This window comes from Trichechus manatus, unplaced genomic scaffold (assembly GCF_000243295.1).
Source record: "Trichechus manatus latirostris isolate Lorelei unplaced genomic scaffold, TriManLat1.0 scaffold00063, whole genome shotgun sequence".
Lineage (NCBI taxonomy): Eukaryota > Metazoa > Chordata > Mammalia > Sirenia > Trichechidae > Trichechus > Trichechus manatus.
In genome coordinates, this window is record NW_004443999.1 from 9221035 (window position 1) to 9245802 (window position 24768).

Genomic DNA, 24768 nt, shown 5'->3' on the forward strand with positions numbered 1-24768 from the left:
ATAAGAATGCAGCTATGTGAAAGAGCATGGCTGGTAGGTGAGCCTGGGGTCTGAGTCTTTGACTGAAACTCCCTTCCGAGACTGCAATGCACTGGCTATGCACCAATGTTTGAGGAGGTTAGAGAGAGCAGCTCTCCCCCTGAGGCCTGCCAGGTAAAGCCTTTGTAATTGCCTATGGTCAGGCCTGAAAAATCACGCACAAGTTTTTAGCCAGGAGTGGACCCCTTACCTACTACCTGCCAGGCACTGTATTTGCTGCCAGGGACCAGAATTGAAAAGATTCATTCTCTTCCCTAGAGAATCATATAGTTCTGTGAGGAGATAGAGAATATGTGAGAACGACCATAAGAAGGGGGTGGCTAAAGTCCAGTAGGAACACTATAGGTGAACGGAACCTGAGCCTTGGGGGAAAGGGTTTGACGTTTTTCTTCAAGGGTGTGGTGGAGTCTTCATAGAATAACTGGGACAAAGGAAAGGCATTATAAACAGGGAGCCCAGCATGTAAAAAGGTGAGGCAGTAAGACAATATGGGGTGCTCAGAGCAGTATGAGTAATTCAATAATGCTGGAATACACATTTCAAGAAGAGGAAAGGTAAAATAAAGATTTACTAATTTAAGCTAGAATGTAAACTTGAGGGCAAGGATGTTTCTTTGGTTCACTGATGTTTCTCAAATGTCTAGAACAGGGCCAGGCTGATAGCAGATGCTCCATAAAGATTTGTGAATAAATAAATGAATGAAGTAAATAATGCATAAATGATGAATGAATGAGTGAACTAAAGGTAATCCAGGATCAGGAACGAGGAATTCCAAGATTTGGAAACTTTGAAGTTCGAGTTCTATTCCAGACTCTACCACTTGACCTTACCTGGGCTTTGCCTCCTCTTGTATAAAATTAGGTTATTTATTGATTCAATTAATATTCGTTGAAATACAACTATGGTCAAAGACGTTCGTAGCGCTGAACTCAGCGGCTTCAAAAGCTCCGCCTCTTCCAAGCCCCGACCACCCTACAAATCTATCTTTAGGCTCCGCCCCGTTTCGGCACAGCCCGCCCCCAGTGCAGAAGCCCCGCCTTCCCTGTCTCCGTCATCCAATGGCCAAGATACACGGTTAGCTGAATGCGAGGGAACTTTAGGTGTCTTCTTGGCGCCTGACGAGAGTCTTGAGGAATTCTGTTCCTCTTGAGTAGTCACTTCCCCGAGTTGCCCCTGAGACATGCAGAATCACACGCTCCCCCAAGTTCCTTGGAAGTGTTCGACTAGGTTCCCTGAGCCCCGTCGCCGCTCTCCAGAGGAGCACCTCCAGGTCCTCACTGGACGAGCTCTCGCCCCGCAGCATTCTGGGAGCGGTAGTTTTCTTCCTTCCGGCTCCTCCCAGATAGACTGGGGGCCAAGACTCATGGGACTACGATTCCCAGACGCCCGAGCGAGCCTCGGGTCGCGTGGCCCCCGCCGTTAGGCGGGCTAGCCCTGGCCCTCCGGGCGCGGGCTGGTGGGTGGGGGCTGTGTCGTGCTCTGCAGCTGCCCGGTGATAAGCAGAGCCCGCGGGTCGCCTCGGCCCCCCGCGACCCCGCCATGGTGCGCGCGGGCCCTGTGGGGACGCATCTCTCTGCATCCGGCTTGGACATATTCGGGGACCTGAGGAAGATGAACAAGCGCCAGGTAGTGGAGACGGGCGGGAGGCGCTCCCAGGGCCACGTCCGGGCTGCGTGGAGTCGGGGCATGTCGGGCTAGGGCTCCGGCAGGCTAGCTCCTGCGACTGGGGCCGGGCGGCGACCTGAAGCTTCCGCGCCGGCTCTCAGAGGTCTGGGTTCAAATTTGCACAGAACATGTGTGGGTACGTGTGGATGTTTTCTTACACTGACAAGAGCACAGTCAGGGCAGAATGGCCAGAAAGGGGAAGAGAATAGGAGCCCTGTCCTAAGGATGTCAGATGTGGTTGAGAAAGCGGGGAGAGATGACAGGGCGTGAGTGACAGCTGTCTGCACATACCTCTGTGGGGCTTCAGAGGCCTGACGCCTGGAGTAAGGCTGTCCGCGGATCGCGGTGGTAGGAAGGAAGGAACTTTCTAACAAGGGGAGCTGTCCAGTAGTGCATGCCCAAACGGTTTCTTCCGATCCTGGTCAGTGTTTTCTCCGACCATCTGTCAGACTAGGGCTTCTCGTACTTAGAGAGCACACAAGTGATGCTCAGTAATTGTGGGCCGAATCAGTGTTGAGAAAGGGATTCCAGAGATCTTGTCTCATTTCCTTTTCAGATTCCATCGTTCTGGCTGCACTTCAGTATGGAAAGCAGTTTGGGTGGCATCTTTGGTGTGGGGTGGGCGGGGATTTCTCATTCCTTTGTGAGAGGACCTCAGAACAAAACTTGGTCTCTCTTTAGCCAGTGACTGGCCAGCATCAGTGTCTTTGGGTCATTATCTCCTTACTATAAGGCAAGAGTGAGTAGGGAGTGGACAGGAAGCCCCCTCAGCCAGGAAAAATGCAATTGCTAAAGTTTCTACTACTACTATTGTTGTTAGTTGACTCATGGCAGCCCCGTGCTACTAGAGTTTTCAAGGCTGTGATCTCTCGGAAGCAAATCGCCAGGCTTGTCTTCTGAGGCACCTCTGGGTGGGTTTGGACCACCAGTCTTTCAGCTAGTAGTCCCTCGCTTAACCATTTGTGCCACCTGGGGACTCTTCCTCCTCATAATAATAACAATGATAAATTATGTTAAGAAAAATGGGACCTTCCTACTGGGGGTTGTTAATTGTCTTTGAAAATAGTATTAATTCTCATGGTTTTGACTGCATCTTGTTTCATTTGTTCTATTGTATTGAGGAATGGGATGATGGGGCTATGGCAGGCTACAACTTGTGCCTTTGGGCATATGTGTTGCTTTTCCTAAATTTTATTTATTTTTTTGTGGTTGAGAATATACACAGCAAAACACACGCCAATTCAACAGCTTCTACATGTGCAATTCAAGGACATTGATTACATCCTCCCAGTTGTGCAACCATTCTTGCCCTCCTTTTCTGAGTTGTTCCTCCCTCATTAAAATAAACCCACTGCCCCCTAAGTTTCCTATCTATCAAGTTGCTGTCAATTTGATCCCATATAGATAGTTCTTAAAAGAGCATAATGCTTAAGGCAGACCTTTTTTACTAGTTAAGCTAAACTATTGTTCAGTTTTAAGAAGACATCAGGGGATATTTTTGATTTAAGGTTTAAAGATTATCTCAGTATAATAGTTTCAGGGGTTCTTCCAGCCTCCATGGCTTCAGAAAGTCTGGATTCCATGAAAATTTGAAATTCCATTCTGCATTTTCCCCCTTTTAATCAGGATTCTTCCATGCAGTGTTTGATCAAAGTGTTCAGTTATGGTATGTGGACACCATTCAATTCTTCTGGTCTCATGGCAAAGGGGGCAGTTGTTCATGAAGGCAATTGGCCACACATTCCATATCCTCCTCCTATTCCAGACTTTCCTTCTTTCTCTGTTACTCCAGGTGAATAGAGACCAATTGTTGTGCCTTGGATAGCTTTTAAGACCCCAGGCACTACCAGCGAACTAGGAGGTAGAACAGAAGCACTAAATGGGCAATATGATTAGGCCAGTTAACTGGAATGTCCCATGAAACCATGAACCTAAACCTCCAAACCAAGGAATCAAATACTATGAGGTGTTTGGTTGTACATAAGCAGCCTCAGCAGCTACTCTTTTTTTTTTTTTTTTGTCATTGTAAATATATCTACCACACAACTTTTGCCAATTCAACTTTTTACAGGTGTACAACTTATTGACAACAAGTACAGTAATCAGCTGTGCAACCCTTGCCTTAATCAATGTGACTTTTCCGCCAAAGTTAACCCTCCTTTTCCCCCTCCCGCCCATCCCTAACCACTAATAAACTTTGGTCCATTACATTTGCCTTTTCTTGTCTTTTTATGTAAGTGGGATCATACAGTATTTGTCGTTTTGTGATTGGCTTATTTCTCTCAGCATAATGTCTTCAAGCTCCATCCATACTGTAGCTTGTATCAAGACTTCATTTCTCCTACTGGCTGAGTAGTATTCCATTGCATGTATGTACCACATTTTGTTTTTCCATTCATCTGTCGATGGACATTTAGGTTGTTTCCACCTTTTGGCTATTGTGAATAGTACTGCAATGAACATCAGTGTACAAGTCTCTTTTTGAGTCTCTATTTTTAAGTTGTTTGGGTGTATACCTAGGAGTGGAGTCACTGGGTCATATGGTAGTTCTATTTTTAGTTTTTTGAGGAACCGCCACACTGTTTTCCACAATGGCTGTACCATTTTGCATTCCCACCAGAAATGGATAGGCTTTCCAGTTTCCCCATATCCTCTGCCAACATTTTTTATTTTCTGTTTCTTTTTTTTTAATCTTAGCTATCCTAGTGGGAGTGTAGTGGTATCTCATTGTGGTTTTGATTTGCATCTCTCCGATGGCTAATGATGCTGAACATCTGTTCATGTGTTTGGTGGCCATTAGAGTGTCCTATCTGATGAAATGTCTGTTCAGTCCTTTACCCATTTCGTGATTGAGTTATTTGTCTTTTTGTTGTTAAGTTGGTGAAGTTTTGTATATATTTTGGTTATTAGAGTCTTGTCGGTTGTGTGGTTTCCAAAGATATTCTCCTGGTTGCTAGCTTGTCTTTTCACTTTTTTGGTAAAGTCTTTCAATGAGCAAGAGTTTTTAATTTTTATGAGGTCCTATTTATTTATTTTGTCTTTTGCTGTTTGTGCTTTCGTTATTAGATAATCCATTGTTGAAAGCTAGGCCCGACAGCATTGCCCCTGCTTGTTCTTCTAAGAATTTTATGGTTTTAATTTGCACATTTAGGCCCTTAATCCATTTTGGATTTTTTTTTGTGTGTGGTGTGAGGCATGGATCCTGTTTCATTTTTCTGCATGTAGAAATCCAATTTTCCCAACATCATTTATTGAAGAGACTCTTCTTTCCCTCGAATGAACTTAATACCCTTGTCAAAAATCAGTTGACAATAGATGTGTGGGTTTATTCCTGGATGCTCAATTCTATTCCATTGGTCTATGTGTCTGTTGTTATACCAGTACCAGGCTGTTTTGATTACTGTAGCAGTATAGTATATTTTAAAATCAGGAAGTGTGAATCCTCCTACTTTGTTCTTCTCTTTCAGCATTGTTTTAGCTATTTGAAGCCTCTTGTCTTTCCATATGAAGTTGAGGATTGGTTTTTCTATTTTTGTAAAGAAGGCTGTTGGAATTTTGATTGTGTGATTGCGTTGAATCTATAGATTGCTTGGGTAGTATTGGCATCTTAAGAATATTAAGTCTTCCAATCCATGAACATGAAACACCTTTCCATTTATTTAAATCTTTAATCTCTTTTAGCAATATTTTATAGTTTTCATTGTATAAGTCCTTCACATCCCTGGTTAGATTTATTCGTAGATATTTTGTTCTCTTAGATGCTATTGTAAATGGAATTGTTTCCCTAATTTCTCTTTCAGATTTCTCATTGCTGGGGTATAGAAGCCCAGTTTTTTTGACTTTTGTTTGTTGACCTTGTATGCTGCAACTTTGCTAAATTCCTCTATTAGCTCTAGAAGTTTTCTTGTGGACTCTCTGGGATTTTCTATATAGAGTGTCATATCATCTGTGGATAGAGATAATTACTTCTTCTTTTCCAGTCTGGATACATTTTATTTCTTTTTCTTGTCTTAATTGCCCTGGCTAGGACTTCTAATACAATATTGAATAGAAGTGGTGAGAGTGGGCACCCTTGTCTTGTTCCCGATTTCAAGGGGAAAACTCTGTCTTTCTCCATTAAGTATAATGTTGTCTGTTGGCTTTTCATGTATACCCTGAATCATATTGAGGAATTTCCTTTCTATTCCAATCTTCTTGAGAGTTTTCATAAAGAAAGGGTGTTGGATTTTATCAGATGCTTTTTCTGTATCCATAGAGATGATTGCGTGGTTCTTTTCCTTTGTTCTATTGATGTGGTGTATTATGTTGATTGATTTTCTAATGTCGAACCATCCTTGCATTGCTGGATTAAATCCCACTCGGTCATGGTGTATGACTCTTTTAATATGCTGTTGGATTCTGTTCAGTAGTATTTTGTGAGGATTTTTTCATCTATATTCATAAGAAATATTGGCCTGTAGTTTTCTTTCTTTTTCTTTTTTTGTGGTGTCTTTGTCTGGTTTGGGTATCAGGGTTCTGTTTGCTTAATAGATTGAATTAGGGAGTATTCCTTCCTTCTCTATCTTTTGGAAGAGTTTAAATAGTATTGGTATCAATTCTTCTCTAAATGTTTGGTAGAATTCCCCATTGAATCCATCTGGTCCAGGACTTTTTATTGTTGGGAGGTTTTTGATCACTGATTCAATCTCTTGTGATGGGTCTTTTGAGACTTTCTATTTCCTCTTGAGTCAGTTTGGGTAGGTTGTGTGCTTCTAAGAATTTGTCCATTTCATCTAGGTTATCCAGTTTGTTGCCATACAGTTGTTCATAATATTCTGTCATGATTCTCTTTATTTCTGTTGGGTCAGTTGTAATGTCCACTTTTTCATTTTTTATTTTGGTTATTTGTGTCTTTTCTCTTCTTTGCCAGTCTAGCTAAAGGTTTGTCATTTTTATTTATCTTTTCAAAGAACCAGCTTATGGTTTTCTTGATTTTCTGTATTATTTTTCTGTTTTAAATTTTATTGATTTCTTCTCTGGGTTTTGTTATTTCTTTTCTTCTGGTGGGTTTAGGCTTAGTTTGCTCTTCCTTTCTAGTTCTGGAGTTGTTGAGTTAGGCTATTAATTTGAGATCTTTCTTTTTTTATGTAGGCATTTATTGCTATAAGTTTCCATCTGAGTACTGCCTTCACTGCATCCTGTAAGTTTTGGTATGTTGTGCTTTGATTTTCATTTGACACTAAGAAATTTTTGATGTCTGTTTTGATTTCTTCCTTGACCTATTGGTAGTTTAATAGTGTGTTGTTTAATTTGCATATATTTGTGTATTTTCCAGGTTTTTTTCTGTTACTGATATCCAGCTTCAGTCTTTTGTGGTCAGAGAAAGTACTTTGTATGATTTCAGTCTTTTAAAATTTATTAAGACTGCTTTGTGGCCTAGAATGTGGTTTGTCTTAGAGAATGATCCATATGCACTGGAGTAGAATGTATATTGTGCTGTTTTTGGGTGAAGTGTTCTATATATTTCTGTTAAGTCTAGTTGGTTTGTAATGTCATTCAGGTCCTCTGTTTCATTGTTGATCTTCTTTCTAGATGTTCTATCCAATACTGAAAGTGGTGTATTGAACTATTATTGTAGTACTATTTCTCCCTTCAATTCTATCAGTGTTTGCTTTATATATTTAGGTGCCCCAGTATTGGATGCATATATATTTATGATTGTTAAATCTTATTGATTAATTAACCCTTTTATCGCTAATAATGTCCATCTTTATCTTTCTGACAGATTTTATCTTAAAGTCTGCTTTGTCTGATATTAAGATTGCCACCCCAGCTCTCTTTTGGTTATTATCTGCATGGAATATTTTTTCTATCCTTTCACCTTCAACCTATTTGTATCCTTGGGTTTAAGGTGTGTCTCTTTGAAACAGCGTATAGTTGATCATGTTTTATGTTGCTTTTTTCTCTTCCAAGGAGAATTTCAGATAAGTGCAGTAGTGTGGGAGAGTTTGGTGACTTGGATATCATGAAATTTGTTTTAGGATCTGGCTGTTTCTAGGGGTGCTTAGCTGGTGAATACCTGTGAATTTCTGTAACTAAGATGAGCTGTAACAGATGATTAAAAACTTGTTGCTGTTGAGTCGATTCTGACTCGTAGCGACCCTACAGGACAGAGTAGAACTGCCTGATAGGGTTTCCTACGCTGTAATCTTTAGGGAAGCAGACCGCCACATCTTTCTCCTACAGAGCAGCTGGTGAGTTCAAACTACTGACCTTTCGGTTAGCAGCCCAGCACTTAACCACTGTGCCACTAAGGCTTCTAACAAATTATTACTAGCTTCAAAAACCGACTGCTCATGAGCTGAGCATTGATGCTGTTCACAAAAAAATCCTCCAGGAAATTGTGCTTTATTTAAAAACCTAGACTTATTGGCTAGGTTTTTAAAATGTCTCTAAAATTGATACTGATTACTAATGCTTATAATTGCAGATTATCAGAGAAGGCCTCTGATGAGTGTATCAATCCCTAAGCCAGTTTGACTTTTGAAAGCTCTGTGTGTTCCCCTGCCTCTGTGATAAGGCCTATCAGTAGCTGGTTGCATTGCTCATGATTTGCTAGTCTTCTCATTAAAATTCAGAAGGTCAAACCCACTGCCTCCTGGTACTTTTGACAAATTTCTGTCCTTTTGCTTATCCCTTTTCTGCCCAAAATAGCATCTTTATGACACCTTGTCAAACATGCATGTGCTACCTGTCTTGGAAGCAGGACCACCATTCTCTGCTGCCCCTGCTTGCTATTAATTAAGGCAATAGCCATATGCAAGATAAGGACTCTTTGTTGCTGCAGTGAGGAAGAGAGAAAGAAATACAGCTACTGGCATTTCTGCTGCTCTGGTAGCCAAAATAACTTGTTTGAAACGTTGGTTCAAAACTCTCAGACATTGGCTGTTTCCTCCTTGGTTGACAATTACTGAGTGTGGGCTTGCTTCTCATTAAGCGCTGAGCATACAAAGTTGGTAGGCAAAGGTAAACAACAACAGAAGGCCCCAGTGAAATGTGGTAGTGTGTTTTTTAGATCCAGTTCAGTCCTGTCAGTGGTTCAATCAAAATCACGCTTCTAGATTTCAGGGTTTCAAACCTAGACTCTGCTTAGTAGGCCCCGTAAAGGTAGGGTATTGGAAGTGTGACCTGTGGTTTTCCAGTTAACTTGATTGTGAGGTTTTTGTGTAATTGGACATTTCTTAGCAGACAGATGTGTTGGTCAAAGGAAGTTCTTTTGGGGAATTAATTTTACTTCCCCTCAATGAACTTTTCAAGCATAGAAAATCATGTCAGAAAATATATTCTTAGTATGAGATCTTTATTAGCAAAGTGGAAAGATTTTATAACTTGCTTTTTCGGGGGGAATTCAGATGATTTGAAATCTTGTCTGAAACTGGTGGGGGCTTTCCTGATCGTATCTGTAATTCATAGTGAAACTGGTTATTTATCAAATGTTTTAGGTCAAGTGGAGCAGGTGGAGAAGGTTTTGAATGTGAACTGATGTTACTTACAAGGCTGACTTCACTTTAGAAGCAACGCTTTAATGTATCATAGCCTAGCACTTTAACAATGCCCGCTTAGCCCTCCAGTTTCTTTTTCACTCTCACGGGGATATAATGATAGTTTCATAATTTGCTATTGACACAGTAGCCAAGTAGTTTAAAAAGTGGTGTATACCTTTAATTTTGAATTACATTTTGTTTTCCATTTTCATTTGTTCCATCCAGATATCTTAATTATCTTCATTTACTTTTTATGTCCCCACTTTCATTTGTCTCCTTCATAATTACCTTAAGTTACATAATTTCCTATGGTTGTAATATTAGCAGAGAGATGGCTTTGGGCCCTGCTCTTCCCACCTTACATCATATCAGAGTATGTTTTCATATTTTGTCACACTCTTCAGTATGATCATTTTAATGGCCATATAATATTCTGTGGAGTTGCACTTCCTTTAAACTACCCCTCCACCCTCAGATTTGGGAACTAACTCATGCTCATTATGGTAAGTTTAAAGAATAGAAAATAGTTTAAAGAAGAAAATTCAAGGACTCATAATTCCACTGCCCTAAAACAACCTCTGCATCTTGAGAGGTCTCCTTGTGTTCATTTTACAGTATTGAGATCCTACTGCAGTCTACATTTTTTACTCAGCATATCTTAAGTGTTTGGTCATGTCATTAAAATTCTTTATGCATTGTTTTAAATAGTAGAATAATATGCCATAACTTACTCAGTCCTTTCCCTGTTGTTGCTCATTTATTACTTTTTTTATCGGAATAAGGCTATGATAAGTATCTTTGGGCCATAGTTCTCTGTATGCCTTTAGTTTAAACTGAATTTCTAGAAGTAGGATTATTGCACCAAGAGTAACCTGTTGATAATACTGCCAAATTGCTTTCGGAATGGTTATATCAACTGATATCCCTACCACAGTGTACCTTTGCTAGCACTGAGTATCGGTATTATTATTTTTAACAATCTTTAAATTTGTTAGGCAAAAGGGAAAACGGGGGGGCAGAGGGAAGATTATTGGTTTGAACATTTAAGATGTTTATTTGCCATTTTTACTTCCTTTTTGATAAACTGTCGTTTTAAGCTTTTACCCTCTTTTCATTGGAATTTTGTGTTTTTCTTACTAGTAGTTTGCACCCACCATGTATTAAGGATGTTTATTTTGTCACTGTTTATTCAACAAATTGAGAACTTACTTTTTGCCAGATCTGTGCTGAACATTGAGGTTACTGGTATGAACAAGGCTGAAATGATCCCTGCCATGTGGAACTCACAGTCTAGTGTGACAGACATATTAAATATTTATATACATAATTATGTTGGTGATGGATGCTATAATGAAGTACAGGATGCTGAGAGAATATGTAACAGGAGGACCTAGGCTGGCCAACAGCAGAAGTTGGCAAACTCCAGCCTGCTGCTTGTTTTTGTAAATAAAGTTTTATTGGAACATAGCCATGTTCATTCACATATTGTCTGTGGCTGCTTTCCCGCTACAGTGGCAGAGCTGAGTAGTTTCCACAGAGACTGTATATATAGCCCATAAGCCTAAAATATTTGCTTTCTGGCTCTTTACACAATGAATTTGCTGACTCCTAGTCTAGAGAGTCAGGGAAGGCTTCCTTTGGGAGCTGACATTTAAAGTGTGACTTAAAGATGAGTGAGTGGTAGGCACCTAAGGGATCCAGGGAGGGAGTCTTCTGGGCAGAGGAGGTTACAGGGTGAATGAAAATCTCATAGTGGAGAGAAGCATGCTCTACAAGCAGTCCTCGACTTAAGACATATTCAAGTTACAACGAACTGCACTTATGACTGGCTGGGTTTTTTTTTTTTTGGTACATCTTATAGTTAGTAATATAGCTCATAGATCTTGAAGAAAGGGAATTGACAGACCAGGACTTAATGGATTTTGAAGAGGAAAGAAATGCTGAAAAAGAAAAATAATGAGGAAGAGGAAGGAGAGAAGTTGTCAAAATTTTTTACAGTGAAAGGATTAGCTGAAGTTTTTTCTAACCTAAAGCAAGGGCTTCAGTTGCTTGAAGATATTGATCCAAACACTGATCGCTTTGCTAAAGTCAGTAGGCAGATTTGGGAAGTAGTGAGATGTTACTGCAAAATTTATGAAGAAAAAAAGAAAAGAACCATACAGACAACTCTCACTAATTTTCTGACTAGAAACACCATCCCCATTCCCAGGGATAACCCAGATGATCCAGAACCTTCCACAAGTAGAGTTGTTAAACCTTAACTGACAAAATGCCAGCGTCATCCAACTCTTCATTGTTGGAGTAAATTTTTTATGATTTGTGTATTTTTTTAATGTATGTATTAAAATATATCTAAGTTGATATGTAATATTTCTAACCCCCAGAGACAAATAAAGATCAGATTTATAAAGATACTGATAATAAAAGGCAATAATAATGAAAACTGAAAAAAGAGACATTCAACTTACTTTAGAACCGACTTAAGACAGAGTCATCAGAACAGAACCCTGTTGTAAATTGGGGACTACCTATATTTGAGTGGATGGTTCAGGTGGAGGGGAGAAGATTGTTGGAGATGGAGAGGTCAAGGAATTGAGAAGCCTGAGTGTTGGATGGGCTGTTCACATGGTTCTTCAAATCACTGAAACAACAGCAGAGGTTGTGAAGAGGAGGACAGAGGCTGGTACCAAAGCCAGGAGGCTCCCTGGAGGATAGTTGGGCAAGTGCTGAGGGGCTTACATTCTGAGTGGTGCCAGGCACAGTGGCTTTAGTCCCTGTAGCCTCTTGGAGGAAGGTGGGCATTCTGACCTAGCAGTTCAGCTACAGCCTGACAGGTGCTTGTGACGTGGGCAGGTGTGGCCTTTCTGCTGAGTCCACAGGGGTTAGCCTGTGTGGAGGCAGCTGTCAGCAGGCAAGAGCTTTGTGCTTCAGCGTGCACAGAGCGGGAGTGAGGGTAAGCCATGGGGGTCTTAAGTCAGTGGTCTGATGGAATGAGTTCAGCTTAAAAGCCCTGTCATAGCTAACATAACACCAGGAAAGTTATATGTTGACTTGTGTGGCCTTCCTGCCCATGTTCTTAACCAAATATTTTTTGTTCACCTTTTAAAGACATTTATGGGAAATTTAAACATCCAGGTGTTTAACTTTTTTGTTCACTTTTAAAATGTAAATTTAAGATGCAGCATGGCCTTATCACTAAATCTCCACTTGAGGCAGGGCAGTCTGTGGCCATGGGGCTAAAGGAGAGTTCTAGGTGAATCCATGCTACCTGTGTCAGGCTCCCAGGCTCAGACCTGTGCTCTCTACCCCCAACAGTGACCAGAGTCTATTGGGGGAAGATTTAGTGGCAAAACTCAAGTAAAGCCTTTTGGGCTTTTAAAACAAACGAAACAAAACAAAAACAGTTGCTGTCAAGTCGATTCCAACTCATGGTGATGCCATGTGTGTCAGACTAGAACTGAGCTCCATAGGGTTTTCAGTGGATATGATCTTTCAGAAGTAGATTGCCAGGCCTTTCTTCTGAGGCACCTCTGGGTGGATTCAAACTGGCAACCTTTTGGTTAGTAGCTGAGCACTTAATCATTTACATCACCCGGGGACTCCTATTTTAGGGCTTAAGGTGGTGGGAAATCTTGGAGTGGCAAGTAGATAGAGCCTTACCGAGGCTTTAACAAAGCCAGTCCCAGTGATTGCTCTGTTGTTTCCCCATTTGCTCCCATTTAAAGAGAGATGACATCTGGAAGGCTCATTCATTCCATGGACAAAAATTTGAATGCTGCCTAACTTTGTACTTTCTGTGGATTAATTCCCTGTCCTAAACACAGATTTTTATAAGCATATCTCCAGCTTAGGGTAGGTGAACATTCTGCCATTGATTCTCACATTTGGTTTGTCCTTTTTCATTCCAGCTCTATTACCAGGTTTTGAACTTTGCCATGATCGTGTCCTCTGCACTCATGATATGGAAAGGTTTGATCGTCCTCACTGGCAGTGAGAGCCCCATTGTGGTGGTGCTGAGGTACATCCTGGAAGCCAGCTTCGTCCACCCCCAGACTGCTGCTCCCCGACTGAGGGAAGAGCCTGCGCGATGGCTGGGAAGCAGTATTTGAAATGGATAACTATTTATTCTTTATTGATAATCTGTTTTGAGACTTGTTCATTTTTTTCTGATTTTCAGTGAAAAATCTTATACTTTTCAGTAGACATTTTAGAGCTTTAATTATGTAGATGTTGGTGCTTCAGTAATTGTGCAACATAAGAACTTGTTCCTATATTTTAAGCGATGTTTTAATCCCCTTAAAGTGACAGTTTACTTATATAATAATATGGTATTAATGCATTATTTATGTACAAATTGTTTTTTAAACACAACCAATTTACAAATATGACTTGGTTTTCTTTGTACCGAATAGGCAGGGAGTGTGTGTCCCCAGCACCTTGCATGATGTCACATATTTTTTCAAGCTTCCTCAGCAACACTGTTGTAGATGGCTTCTCTCTTCTCAAGATAGTTATGCTTGTAAAAGTACAGCCTGTTTATTTTAGAAAAGTTAGCACTATAGTTAACTTCATGCAGCCATAATGTCATCCAAGGGGAAAAAAAATTAAGTCAATTTGAAATTAAATTACCATGTTTGGGAGCTATTAGCTGCTTCAAGATGTCTCTCTGTCCAGTGTGTTTTATATCATGGAATCTCACTGTTGGTAGAGAAAGATGGATAGATGGATGTATGTCGAAGAGTGGGCGATAGCAGCAACTTGGTCAGGGGCACCTTTGACCAGTGCAGGAGCCGAGGCCAGCATACAAGGTTCTTAGCTCCCAAGCCGGTGCCTGTTCCCTCCACTGGGCCCCGCTGCCACATGATGGAATATAATCAAAAGGATGATGCTGCAGGAGTCAAAAGACTCGGGTTCAAATTTTATGTCAGTCCTCAGCTTGGCTCTAGGTAGGCCTCCTCCCTTTCGTTTGTCTGTCATTCCTTAAACAAGCGTTTCAGTGTCATAGGTGCTGGGGAAACACTATAAAACGAAAGAATTGCTGCTAGAATATTAACCAGCTCTAAGAGTCTGCAGTTCTGAATGCAAATGGTGGTATATTTATAGATGAAAGATTTTTCCTTTAGGCTAAATTGTCAGCTTTTACTACAGAGAGTCCATTTTTTTCTTGGTACATTTTTTCACTAATATAAACTGCAGAGGAGCTTGTGAGTGCTGTTTTCATACTTAAATCCAAGAAGAAATCACTTCCTTCCTCACTTATCGTTAGCGCCTTGAGGGGCCAGAAGGAAACCACCATGGCTTGTTTTACAGCTTATCTGATTTACTTGACTTGCTGAACATTGAAACTCTCACTGGCATGTTTCTTATTATATTCTTTATAAATTGCAGAGCTCACCCTTTGAATGCAGGCCAATTCTGATGCCTATTTTGTGTTTCTTTCTAGTGGCAGCATGGAGCCAGCCTTCCACAGGGGAGACCTTCTGTTCCTAACCAATTTCCAGGAAGACCCCATTAGAGCTGGTGAAATAGTTGTCTTTAAAGTCGAAGGACGAGACATTCCAATAGTTCACAGAGTAATCAAAGTCCATGAAAAGTAAAGAGTCTTTACTTCTTGTATTTATAATATTCTGGGAGACAGTTTTTCAATATATATACATACATATAATTTATTCTTGTTGTTGAGAATATACACAGCAGAACATACACCAATTCAACAATTTCCACATGTACAATGCAGTGACGTTGATAACATTCTTCGAGTTCACAATCATTCTCACCCTCCAGTAGCCAGTTTTAATGGTTAATTTGAAAGTAGAATAAGCATTGGATTATGTTCCTAGCTCTGCCATTCATAGATTGGATGACTTTGGACCAGCCGCTTAACTCAGCCTGTGAGACAGGAGTGATAATTCTTTCCCCACCACAACTCATAGGGTTACTCTGAGAACTAAATGAACTAATACTTATTAAAATACTTAAAAAACACATTGCTGCACAGATGTAAGGTGGAATATATTCTAGCATGATATTAGTTATTTGAAGGAGTCTCAAAAAAAAGTCAGATCCCATTGTAACTGAGGATTATTTCAATGTGAGAATTATTTTCTGAAACGCAAAGATGCGAGCTACTTCTCCATGTCACCTTGACCAAAATGCCATTCTCGGCAGTAATGTCAGTCCTGGATGGCGAAAAATCCCTTCCTCATGATTTGGTCATTGTATATTCTGCATTGTTTCCCCCAGCAAATGGACTTGCGTTCATTGCCAGGGATGAGTTAATAAGACTTTTGGGGGGTGCCAGAGATATTTCCTTCTATCTAAAATATTTTAAGTTCCCAGGAGAGAGTGTTCACATAATTAGCGAAAATGTTATGTTTTATATACTTGGTTATTCATTGACCTTCGTGCAGCGTAGTGCAGCATTTTTACCTGGATAAATTGTGGAATTAAATTTAGATGTGTATATCCATCTTGGAAGAAGTACAGCCAGAATGCTTCTTAGAAGCGAGGTTGGCAAGACTTCATCTCACGTACTTTGGACATGTTATCAGGAGGGACCAGTCCCTGGAGAAGGATGTCATGCTTGGGAAGTAGAGGGTCAGCGAAAAAGAGGAAGACCCTCAACAAGATGGATTGACACAGTGGCTGCAACAATGGGCTCAAGCATGACAGCGATTGAGGATGGCGCAGGACCAGGCAGTGTTTTGTTCTGTTATACATAGGATTGCTACGTCAGAACCTACTCAGTGGCACCTAACAACAACATATGTGTGTTTTTGAAATAATGGAGCAGTTCTCATTCCCTCTGTGTGTTGTGCATGCATGCGTGTGTTGTGTGTGTGAGATGTAACTGTTTGTTCCTCTCTAGTATTAGATTCTCATTCCATTCACCGCTTTCAGGTGTTCCCTAAAGATGTTGATCCTTAAGATTGTCCCTTCATTTCCCTCTAAACATTCGAGTGATTGGTTTCAGTTTGTGTTAGCACACTGGTACTGTACTAGTGGTTACCTGATGTCTGCTGGTCAACTCACTGGTGAAGACGCATCCTCAGTCACAGTGTGACAGTACCCTCACCTGGTTTAAAAAAGAATTACTAAAGATGAAGAATTGTTGAAAGTTGAGCCGATGATTATTGTAATTTGCAGGAATTGTGAGAGAGAGACTCCAAGGATTTTTATCCTCTTGATTTCCTTTGTAATCCTGGCTGCAAATCAGCTTGCTCATATTTGACATGGTTTCAGTCTTTTTGACTTTTAATATTTAATTATAATAGTGCATTTTTTCATTTGTCTTATTGTCTTTATAGTTACATAATGCTACAGTGTTACATTTCTAGTGTCAAGGCTATCTGAGCACCAGTTTATAAAATTTAAAACGAATCCCATGTGTCTCTTTAACACACTGGTTTTATGCCATTTCTGATTGCTGTTTCATTGCAAACTGAATTTTACACCACTGGTGGTGCAGTGGTTAAGAGCTCAGGCTGCTAACAAAAAGGTTGGCTGTTTGAATCCACCAGGCACTCCTTGGAAATCCTATGGGGCAGTTCTACTCTGTCCTGTAGGGTCGCGATGAGTCGGAATCGACTCAATGGCAACAGGTTTGGTTTGTTTTTTATACTCGGTGAAGGAAGTAATGCGGCAGCACATTCCATATTTGCAAGGAAAAGTAAGTTTGAGGAGAGCTAAGAGCATACTTGTGTCTGAATTACTGTGTGCTCAGATCGGTGTGACCTGGGACCAAGTTTATGTCTAGAGAGAAAAGGAGTATAATCCGTATAACAAGTTGGTCTTTGAGGGCTTAGAAAGAATGAAAACAGTTCAAGTCCAACAAATAATGCTACACTAGCCTCGTGTCTCAACTTTCTGGCCTATTTTGACTTGAGGCGAACCTGGAAATTGCTCAACGTCAGCAATATTTCAGTGTACTAGGAATCTGGTCTTGCAAGAATTGCACAGTGGTTAATTTACATGATTTTGTCCACTGGTGAATGGCATTAAAATCTTGTTTTCAGATTTAAAAAGAAGTTAGGTACCAGCAGTTTCTTCATCACATATGTGCTGGGAGCTAGTCATCACCTTACCAACGCCCTTCTGCTCTGCCGTGCTTTCTGGTTGTCAGAGTTACTTGCGTGTTTTAGAGTTGAAGTCTTTAAATTTGCACTTCAGTTGAATGGCTATCTGTAAGCAATCATCTCAGGCCAAGGGAGGATCAAGTTATCTTCATTTTCCTAAATGCCCATGGATGACTGTAAAGTCTTCAGTAAACAAATAGCATTCTTTAATGATACTGTACTGAAAATCATTTTTGTTGTTTTGCTTTGCAGAGGTAATGGAGACATTAAGTTCCTGACTAAAGGAGATAATAATGAAGTTGATGATAGAGGCTTGTACAAAGAAGGCCAGAACTGGCTTGAAAAGAAGGACGTGGTGGGGCGAGCAAGAGGGTGAGCACTAACTTCTAAGTTACATAGAAGGCTCAGAAACCAGAAAAATATATAGAAACAACGAAACTAAATTTGTAGGACAACAGATTCATTTGTTACATATATGTATGTGTCAGGAGCATTCTAGGTAGTTTAGTTAGCGCTGTGAAGACTGAATAAAACTTAGAACTTCCTGAGGACCTAATACCCAAGATTGAATCCAAGCATATTATCTATAAGGAACCCTGGTGGCACAATAGTTAAGCACTTGGCTGCTAGCTGAAACGTGGCAGTTTGAACCCACCAGCTGCTCTCCGGGAGAAAAGACTTGGCAGTCTGCTCTCATAAAGATTTACAGCCTAGGAAACCCTATGGGGGCAGTTCTACTCTGTCCTATCGGGTTGCTATGAGTTGGAATCTACTCGACAGCACACAGCAATAACATCTATACCATGGGTCTAACTCTATTTTAGAAATAAACTCTTACCTAGAGATTATTTGTGGATTTTAAGCAATAATAACTAGAAATCCTCCCAGAAGTCACCACTGTGTAACACTTTGGTGAAAGTTCTAAGTGCTGTCTGTGCCTGTATAAGGGGTGTGTGTGTGCGCATATGCGTTTATGTAATATATAATTTTACATAGAATTTGATTTTTTTACCCAAGAGGAAGTTGGAAATAGCTTTCTGTGTTAAATCAATATCTATGTCTTTTTCTTTTTTTTTTAATTGTGCTTTAAGTGAAAGTTTACAGTTCAAGTTAGTTTCTCATACAAAAATTATACACACATTGTTATGTGGCCCTAGTTGCTCTCCCTGTAATGTGACAGCACACTCCTCCTTTCCACCCCAGATTTCACGTGTCCATTCAGCCAGCTCCTATCCATTTCTGCCTTCTCATCTCACCTCCTGACAGGAGCTGCCCATTTTATCTACTTGAGCTAAGAAGCACACTGTTCACAAGTATCATTTTATGTCTTATAGTCCAGTCTAATCTTTGTCTGAAGAGTTGGCCTTGGGAATGGTTTTAGTTTTGGGCTAACAGAGTCCAGGGGCCATTCTTCTGGGGTCCCTCCAGTCTCAGACCACTAAGTCTGGTCTTTTTACTAGAATTTGAGTTCTGCACCCCACTTTTCTCCAGCTCCATCAGGGACTGTCGTGTTCCCTGTCAGGGTGGTCATTGGTAGTAGCTGGGCACCATCTAGTTCTTCTGGTCTCAGGCTGATGAAGTCTCTGGTTTATGTGGCCCTTTTATCTATGTCTTTTTAAATGGCTACATGCTGTTCCACTGGGTATTGTAATTTATTTAACCAGTCCCCTTTGATGGACATTTAGATTATTTTCTGTTTTTCACTACTGAAAACAGCTCTGTGATAAGTCGTTTAATATTCATCTTTGCATAATTGTCCCAGCTTTAATCCTTTTTTTTTTAACTAATGAAGCCTTTTGAGTCATTGGTGAATATTGTCCTTATAGGCCCCTATCAGTGGTATTCCCAAGGAAGATTTGCTTCCTAAGACTGATTTATAATGTTTTCAAATGCTGCTGTAATCGTTAAAAGCAATTTTTATATTTCTTGCTTTTTATCCCACAATTTAGGTTTTTACCATATGTTGGTATGGTTACCATAATAATGAATGACTATCCAAAATTCAAGGTAAGAACGTGTGTGTGTGTGTGATAGTAGAGCTTTAAAATTAATGGAGCTTTCTTTAAAAGTTCTGTAAAGATGCAGTCTTCTCAAAAATGTTTTGCTAGTTAATTTTTCTGCAGTGTATTTATAGTTAAGTACAAATTAACATAATCATTTAAATTATCAGCATTTAAATTATTTAAAATAGCCACTTTCATCTTTTATGTTCACAGTGTGTGCTAAAATGACATCTATACATTTTGTTTTTTATTATTGAAATTTTCAAACACACAGAAAAGTAGAGTAAGACAATAAACCCTGAAACCCTATGTGGCGCAATTGATTAAGCATTCAGCAACTTAGCCGAAAGGTCAGTGGTTCGAACCCACCTAGAGGCGCCTTGGAAGACAGGTCTGGCAACCTGCTTCCAAAAGGTCACAGCCTTGAAAACCCTATGGAGCAGTTCTACTCTGGACACGTGGGGTCACCCTGAGTCGGAATCTACTTGACAGCAACAGCATAATAACCCTAATACTGCCTGTCTCCCAGCTTCAACGAAAGCGGTATCTGTATTTTTTAAAAAGCACAGGAAACCCGTGCAGCAGTAAGTAGTGCATTAACTCTGTTTGTTCAGTGTTTGATCCTTAGCCCATCAATGTATTTGTTTAGTTTTAACCATATGTAGCCTTGAATAGCTAGTTTGGAGGGCAGGGCAAGGCAAGGGGGAAGAGGCCATCTTTTGATTCCGTGCTCAAGTCTAGTACCAAACAGACTTCATCTGAATACATGTCTAGACCAAATTTATTTCCGGCCCTTGCAGTCATTTTCCCTTGTGTTTCCTTTACAGTATGCGCTTTTGGCCATAATGGGTGCATATGTGTTACTAAAACGTGAATCCTAACATGAGAAGCAGTTCCTGCTACTAGATTGAAATGAATTCTGTTGAGAAAGAGAGAAACTAATATATTTGAAATGTTCCACTTTCTGTATAAAAGGAAATGGTACAGAGACATTTTGGTCTTGTCCAAATAAATGATTCATCAGTAAAGATTGTTTTCTTTTGTGGACTCTGATTTGATCTGCTCCATCTATCTGGCGCTCAGTTGGCCTGGCACTCGTGGTGGTCCCTCTAAACAGAAGGATCAGGCAGGCCGTTTATGGGCCTGGCCTACCTGCAGGGACAGTGTATAAGCCACATGGTATTGTCATAACATCTGCATTTTGAAAAGAAAATTCCTAGCTTACTATAATGGCACGTCTTGGGGGGCAGCAGGGGTGGGGAACAGGTTTTAAAGGAGATGACTTCTTATTTATTAAAGTGTAATCTGATAATGAATAAAACCTAAAACCTTTTTAGAAGGAAAGGATAACATCTGTTTTGTTTCTGTGGTGTGATATATCTTGAGGCAGTTGTTAAATTATTTGAATGGTGTTTAATAATTTATAAAAACAGTACATACTCCTCTGAAAAATTGCAACAGCTACGAACGGGAAAAGGGACATCCCCTTTCCTCAGTCTCCCCTTTCCGTTTCCCAGAGACCTCCACTGTTAATTTAGATATTTGTACGTGCATATATAGTCTTTCATTCACGATATTCATCAAGTACTTACAGCCACTGTCCTAGTGCTGGAGAGACCAAGTCTCAGCCCTGAGGGAGCTTACAATATAGTGGGAGGAACAGATAATAAAGAAGTAGATGGTCACTGCTGTGAAGAAGATAAAGCAGGGTAAACAGAGAGTGACAGAGGTCAGGGAAGGCCTCTCTGAGGAGGTAACATAAGCAGAGGTAAAAGAAATGAAAGGAACCCTGGTGGCACAGTGGGTTAAGCACTCAGCTGCTAACTGAAAGGTCGGTAGTTTGAACCCACCCAGCAGTTCCACGTGAGGAAGACCTGGGGATCTGCTCCCGTACAGCACAGAAAACCCTGTAGGGCAGTTCTCTGTCACATGGGGTTGCTGTGAGTTGGAGTCGACTTGCTGGGTACCTAACAGCAAACAACAACAAAAGAAATGAGAGGCTGTGAGACACCTACACCTGGGGGAAGAGCATTCCAGGCAGTTAGAGCGGTTCTCAAGCTTTCATGTGCGTGCAGATCACCTGGGTATACTGTTAAAATGCAGATACTGATTCAGAAGGTCTGGGGTGGTGCCTGAGATTCTGCATTTCTCACAAGCTCCAAGGGGATGCCAGTGCTGCTGGTCCCAAACCCTACTTTTGCGTAGTTAAGTGTTAGAGGAATAGGAAGGAGGCCAGTGATGTTTTGAAATGCACTCTAGTTTTACAAAAATCTTCTCACAGAACAATCTGACCTTGGCATCCTTTTGGTCAGAGCATACAACTCTACCTCAGTGTTTTAGGTTTGCCAATTCTGAGCTAATAATTTAGAATCTGTAAAAGTCACTTAACACCTCTGTGGCCTTGAGCAAACTACTTCCTTCAGCCTCAAGTAGAAGATAAGAACTGCACTTACCTCATTGGGCTGTGGTAATAAGTAGATAATTGATGTAGGCTCTTCACAGTGCTTGACATATATACAGTATGTGCTCGATAAACGTTTCTCATTGTTACTTATGTGTTTCTGTTCTGGGTAAACCTGCGCCGTGTTACACACCTGTACAGTTCCTTTCCCTGAGCGAGCTCCTGATTAGATAGGCAGCAGGAGCCGTCCATGAGGGGCGGCCTGCTCGTCAATCCTTTATCTCAAGTAAGCTATTGCAACAATAATGGACTCGTTCTTTTCAAATCAGCAAAGTGAAAGAAAAAAAAAAAAATCACAGAATACTTTCTAAAAACATTCTCTTGTGCCCTTTAACAAACTATTAAGAAAAATGGATTTTTCTTCCCTTAACTAAAAATGGAATTTTTAAAATGTTGAGCCAAAAGTTTTTTATCATCTTCTTGGAGTTCTGTAGTTGGTTGATACAAACTTTTAAAAAGCCTTTAATACGGCTAAACTTTTCGGTGATTCTTTGCACATGTCTAACATTCTGAAATAACCTTTGCAAGAACACCCAAGATCTGTAGAATGGCCCAGCCGGCGCCGTTTAATTGTGTCTAGCTGGAAAGCCAGACCTCTTCTGGCCTCTGAGATGCTACTAACCTTTATAGTGGGAGTGCTGGGAGTTGGTGCTGGATCCAGGCTCTTTTATATGGGGGTCTCAGCTCCAACCTCAATGTCTGGAACACATCGACAAGAAGCAGGACTGTATCCGAGCAGGCAAAATCAGCGTTGCAATATCTGAATTGCTTGCAGTTTATTCATCAGGTACAACCTCTTCCTGGGAGCTTGTGTGTGCTCACACGACACATTTCTTCATGGTTGGCTAACTCCTTTTGAGATGTATGGTGGACACTGGCCAAACAATACTGAAGCAGGAGAAGACAAAATATAAAAACTAGGTTCAAGGATTCAGGAAGCCACCTGGTGTGGGACAAACAGCCCATGTTTCAGTCTACAAAGGTCTTATTGTGTTACACAAGAGGACGCTTGAGAAGTTAAATGGCACTTGCTATACTGTGTATGGAGTTCCTGGGTGGTGCAAAAGGCTAACGCACTTGGCTGCTAACCGAAAGGTTGGAGGCTCAAGTCCACCTAGATGTCCCAGGAGAAAGGCCTGGAGACCTACTTCTGAAAAATCATCCATCGGAAACCTTGTGGAGCACAGTTCTACTTTGACACACGTGGGATTGCCTTGACTTGGAGTTGACTTGTTACACTGCATTTAAGATCAATTTAGGATTCCATCAAAACTGGAAAGTTACTACCGGGGAAGATTTCGGTTTTTTAAAAAGGTTACTGGTAGAACCTCTGATTTCCTAATCCACTGGCCCTGCCCTTCTTCCCCTTTTCCTTTGACAATTATTGTTAATTTCATGTAAATAAAAACACAGCTTCATGCACGCGTGCACGCACACACACGCACGCACGCGCACGCACACACACACACACACACACACACACACACACCCTGCTCCACCAACCAGATTGCCGACTCTAAACTCTAAGAATTCTGGACCTGTCACTGTCCCCAGTAAAGCTGGGCAAATGAATCATTGTTGTGAAGTGGAGAGAGCCTGACCTTTTTAAGTTAGCAAGGCATGAGAATCTTTACACTGGGGGGAGGAAGTCTGGGGAGGGCCTGGGCCTCTGCCCTTTGAAAAAACCTCTCCAGGTGACTTAAGTGCAGCCAGGGTTGAGAACCACTGAGAAAGAGAGAGACATCCTGCACAAATCAGCTGGGAGTTAATATGATTAGGATGCTTGAGTTTTCCTGTCGTCGTCTTCATGTAGTCATTGTCAGCTTGCATCCAGGAAAAAAACACCGGATCTATGGGCCACCCTTCCGCTACAACTACCCACACCCGACGGATGCTAACGTTTCTAGTAGTGGATATCTGATTTCATTTTTTTATTTCAGTGCCTCATCTCATGAAGTAGACTTTACCCCAGGGCACCGGGCAACCTATTTACTCTCATCCTGAAATTCTAGGCAGAAAGAAACCCATCCATCACCACTCTTTGGGTTCAGTAGGTTCCCCCAGTCTCGCATGAGAGGCGGTGGGGTGGGATGGGGTAGAAAGAGGGACTTGGAGTCACACGTAGCTTAAGCCCTGCTTCCATGTACTTAATATATATATCTAACAGCCTCAGTTTGCTCATCTCCAGAATTAATGTCAGGGCAGGTGAGGAATTTATTGGATGCTTGGTTTTAATCAAGTGGAACTTTACCATTTTTGTCTTCAAGATCACTGGAGTTTGAATACTTAGAATTTATTTGTTTAGCCTCCTAGGTCTCTTGAACATTCTTCCCTATAATCTTTGGCCATAAAATCTGCCCATATTTTCTCTGATTTTGCTATTTCCTTACATGGTTGCAGACATATCTATGACATGGACGTTTCCCCCCGAGAGCCTCTGTTTTTAGCCACATGAAGCTTCTGGATGGTGTGGGGAGCAGAGCCCCATCTACACTTGATCTTGCCCCTGCACTAGTTCTGCACCATTATGGGAATGGGATGTGTCCTCTATGTAGTCCATGTGGCCTTCTGTTGTAGGATTCCCTCTGGGTTTCCTGTCTCCTGCCATCATCAGTCCTGGTGGTGCAGTGGTTAAGTGCTCAGCTGCGAACCAAAAGGTCGATGGTTTGAACCCACCAGCAGCTAGCTTTGGAAACCCTATGGGGCAGTTCTGCTCTGTCCTGTAGAGTTGCTATGAGTCCGAATCAACTCAGCAGCATCAGTAACAAGTCCATCATCATCCAGACACTCTCCACCAGGCACCTCTTTTGGGTTAATGACTTCCCCACAGGTGTTTAGCTGCTGCAATGCTGCGGGAATGTTACTAGGCATGTATGTTTGGAAAACATCCAACTTTGCATTGCCATCTTCCTTTGTACATTTCATTCCTCAAGCCCGTCTATGAGGCAGCAGCATTCCTCCTTTCTTTAAAATCTCAGGTTGAGTTTTGCCTGCCTGCCCTG

The 24768-nt window shown here is 41.0% G+C and overlaps 1 protein-coding gene across 1 annotated transcript; it reads left to right on the forward strand.

The window, feature by feature from the left end:
* The first annotated feature begins 1461 nt into the window (after positions 1–1461).
* SEC11C (SEC11 homolog C, signal peptidase complex subunit) lies at positions 1462–20336 on the forward strand. Its single transcript, XM_004379269.3, has 6 exons — positions 1462–1665; positions 13136–13245; positions 14671–14820; positions 17555–17674; positions 19252–19309; positions 20133–20336. The coding sequence occupies exons 1-6, from the start codon at positions 1579–1581 to the stop codon at positions 20184–20186; spliced, it is 579 nt and encodes a 192-aa protein (XP_004379326.1). The 5' UTR covers positions 1462–1578; the 3' UTR covers positions 20187–20336.
* Positions 20337–24768: the final 4432 nt, after the last annotated feature.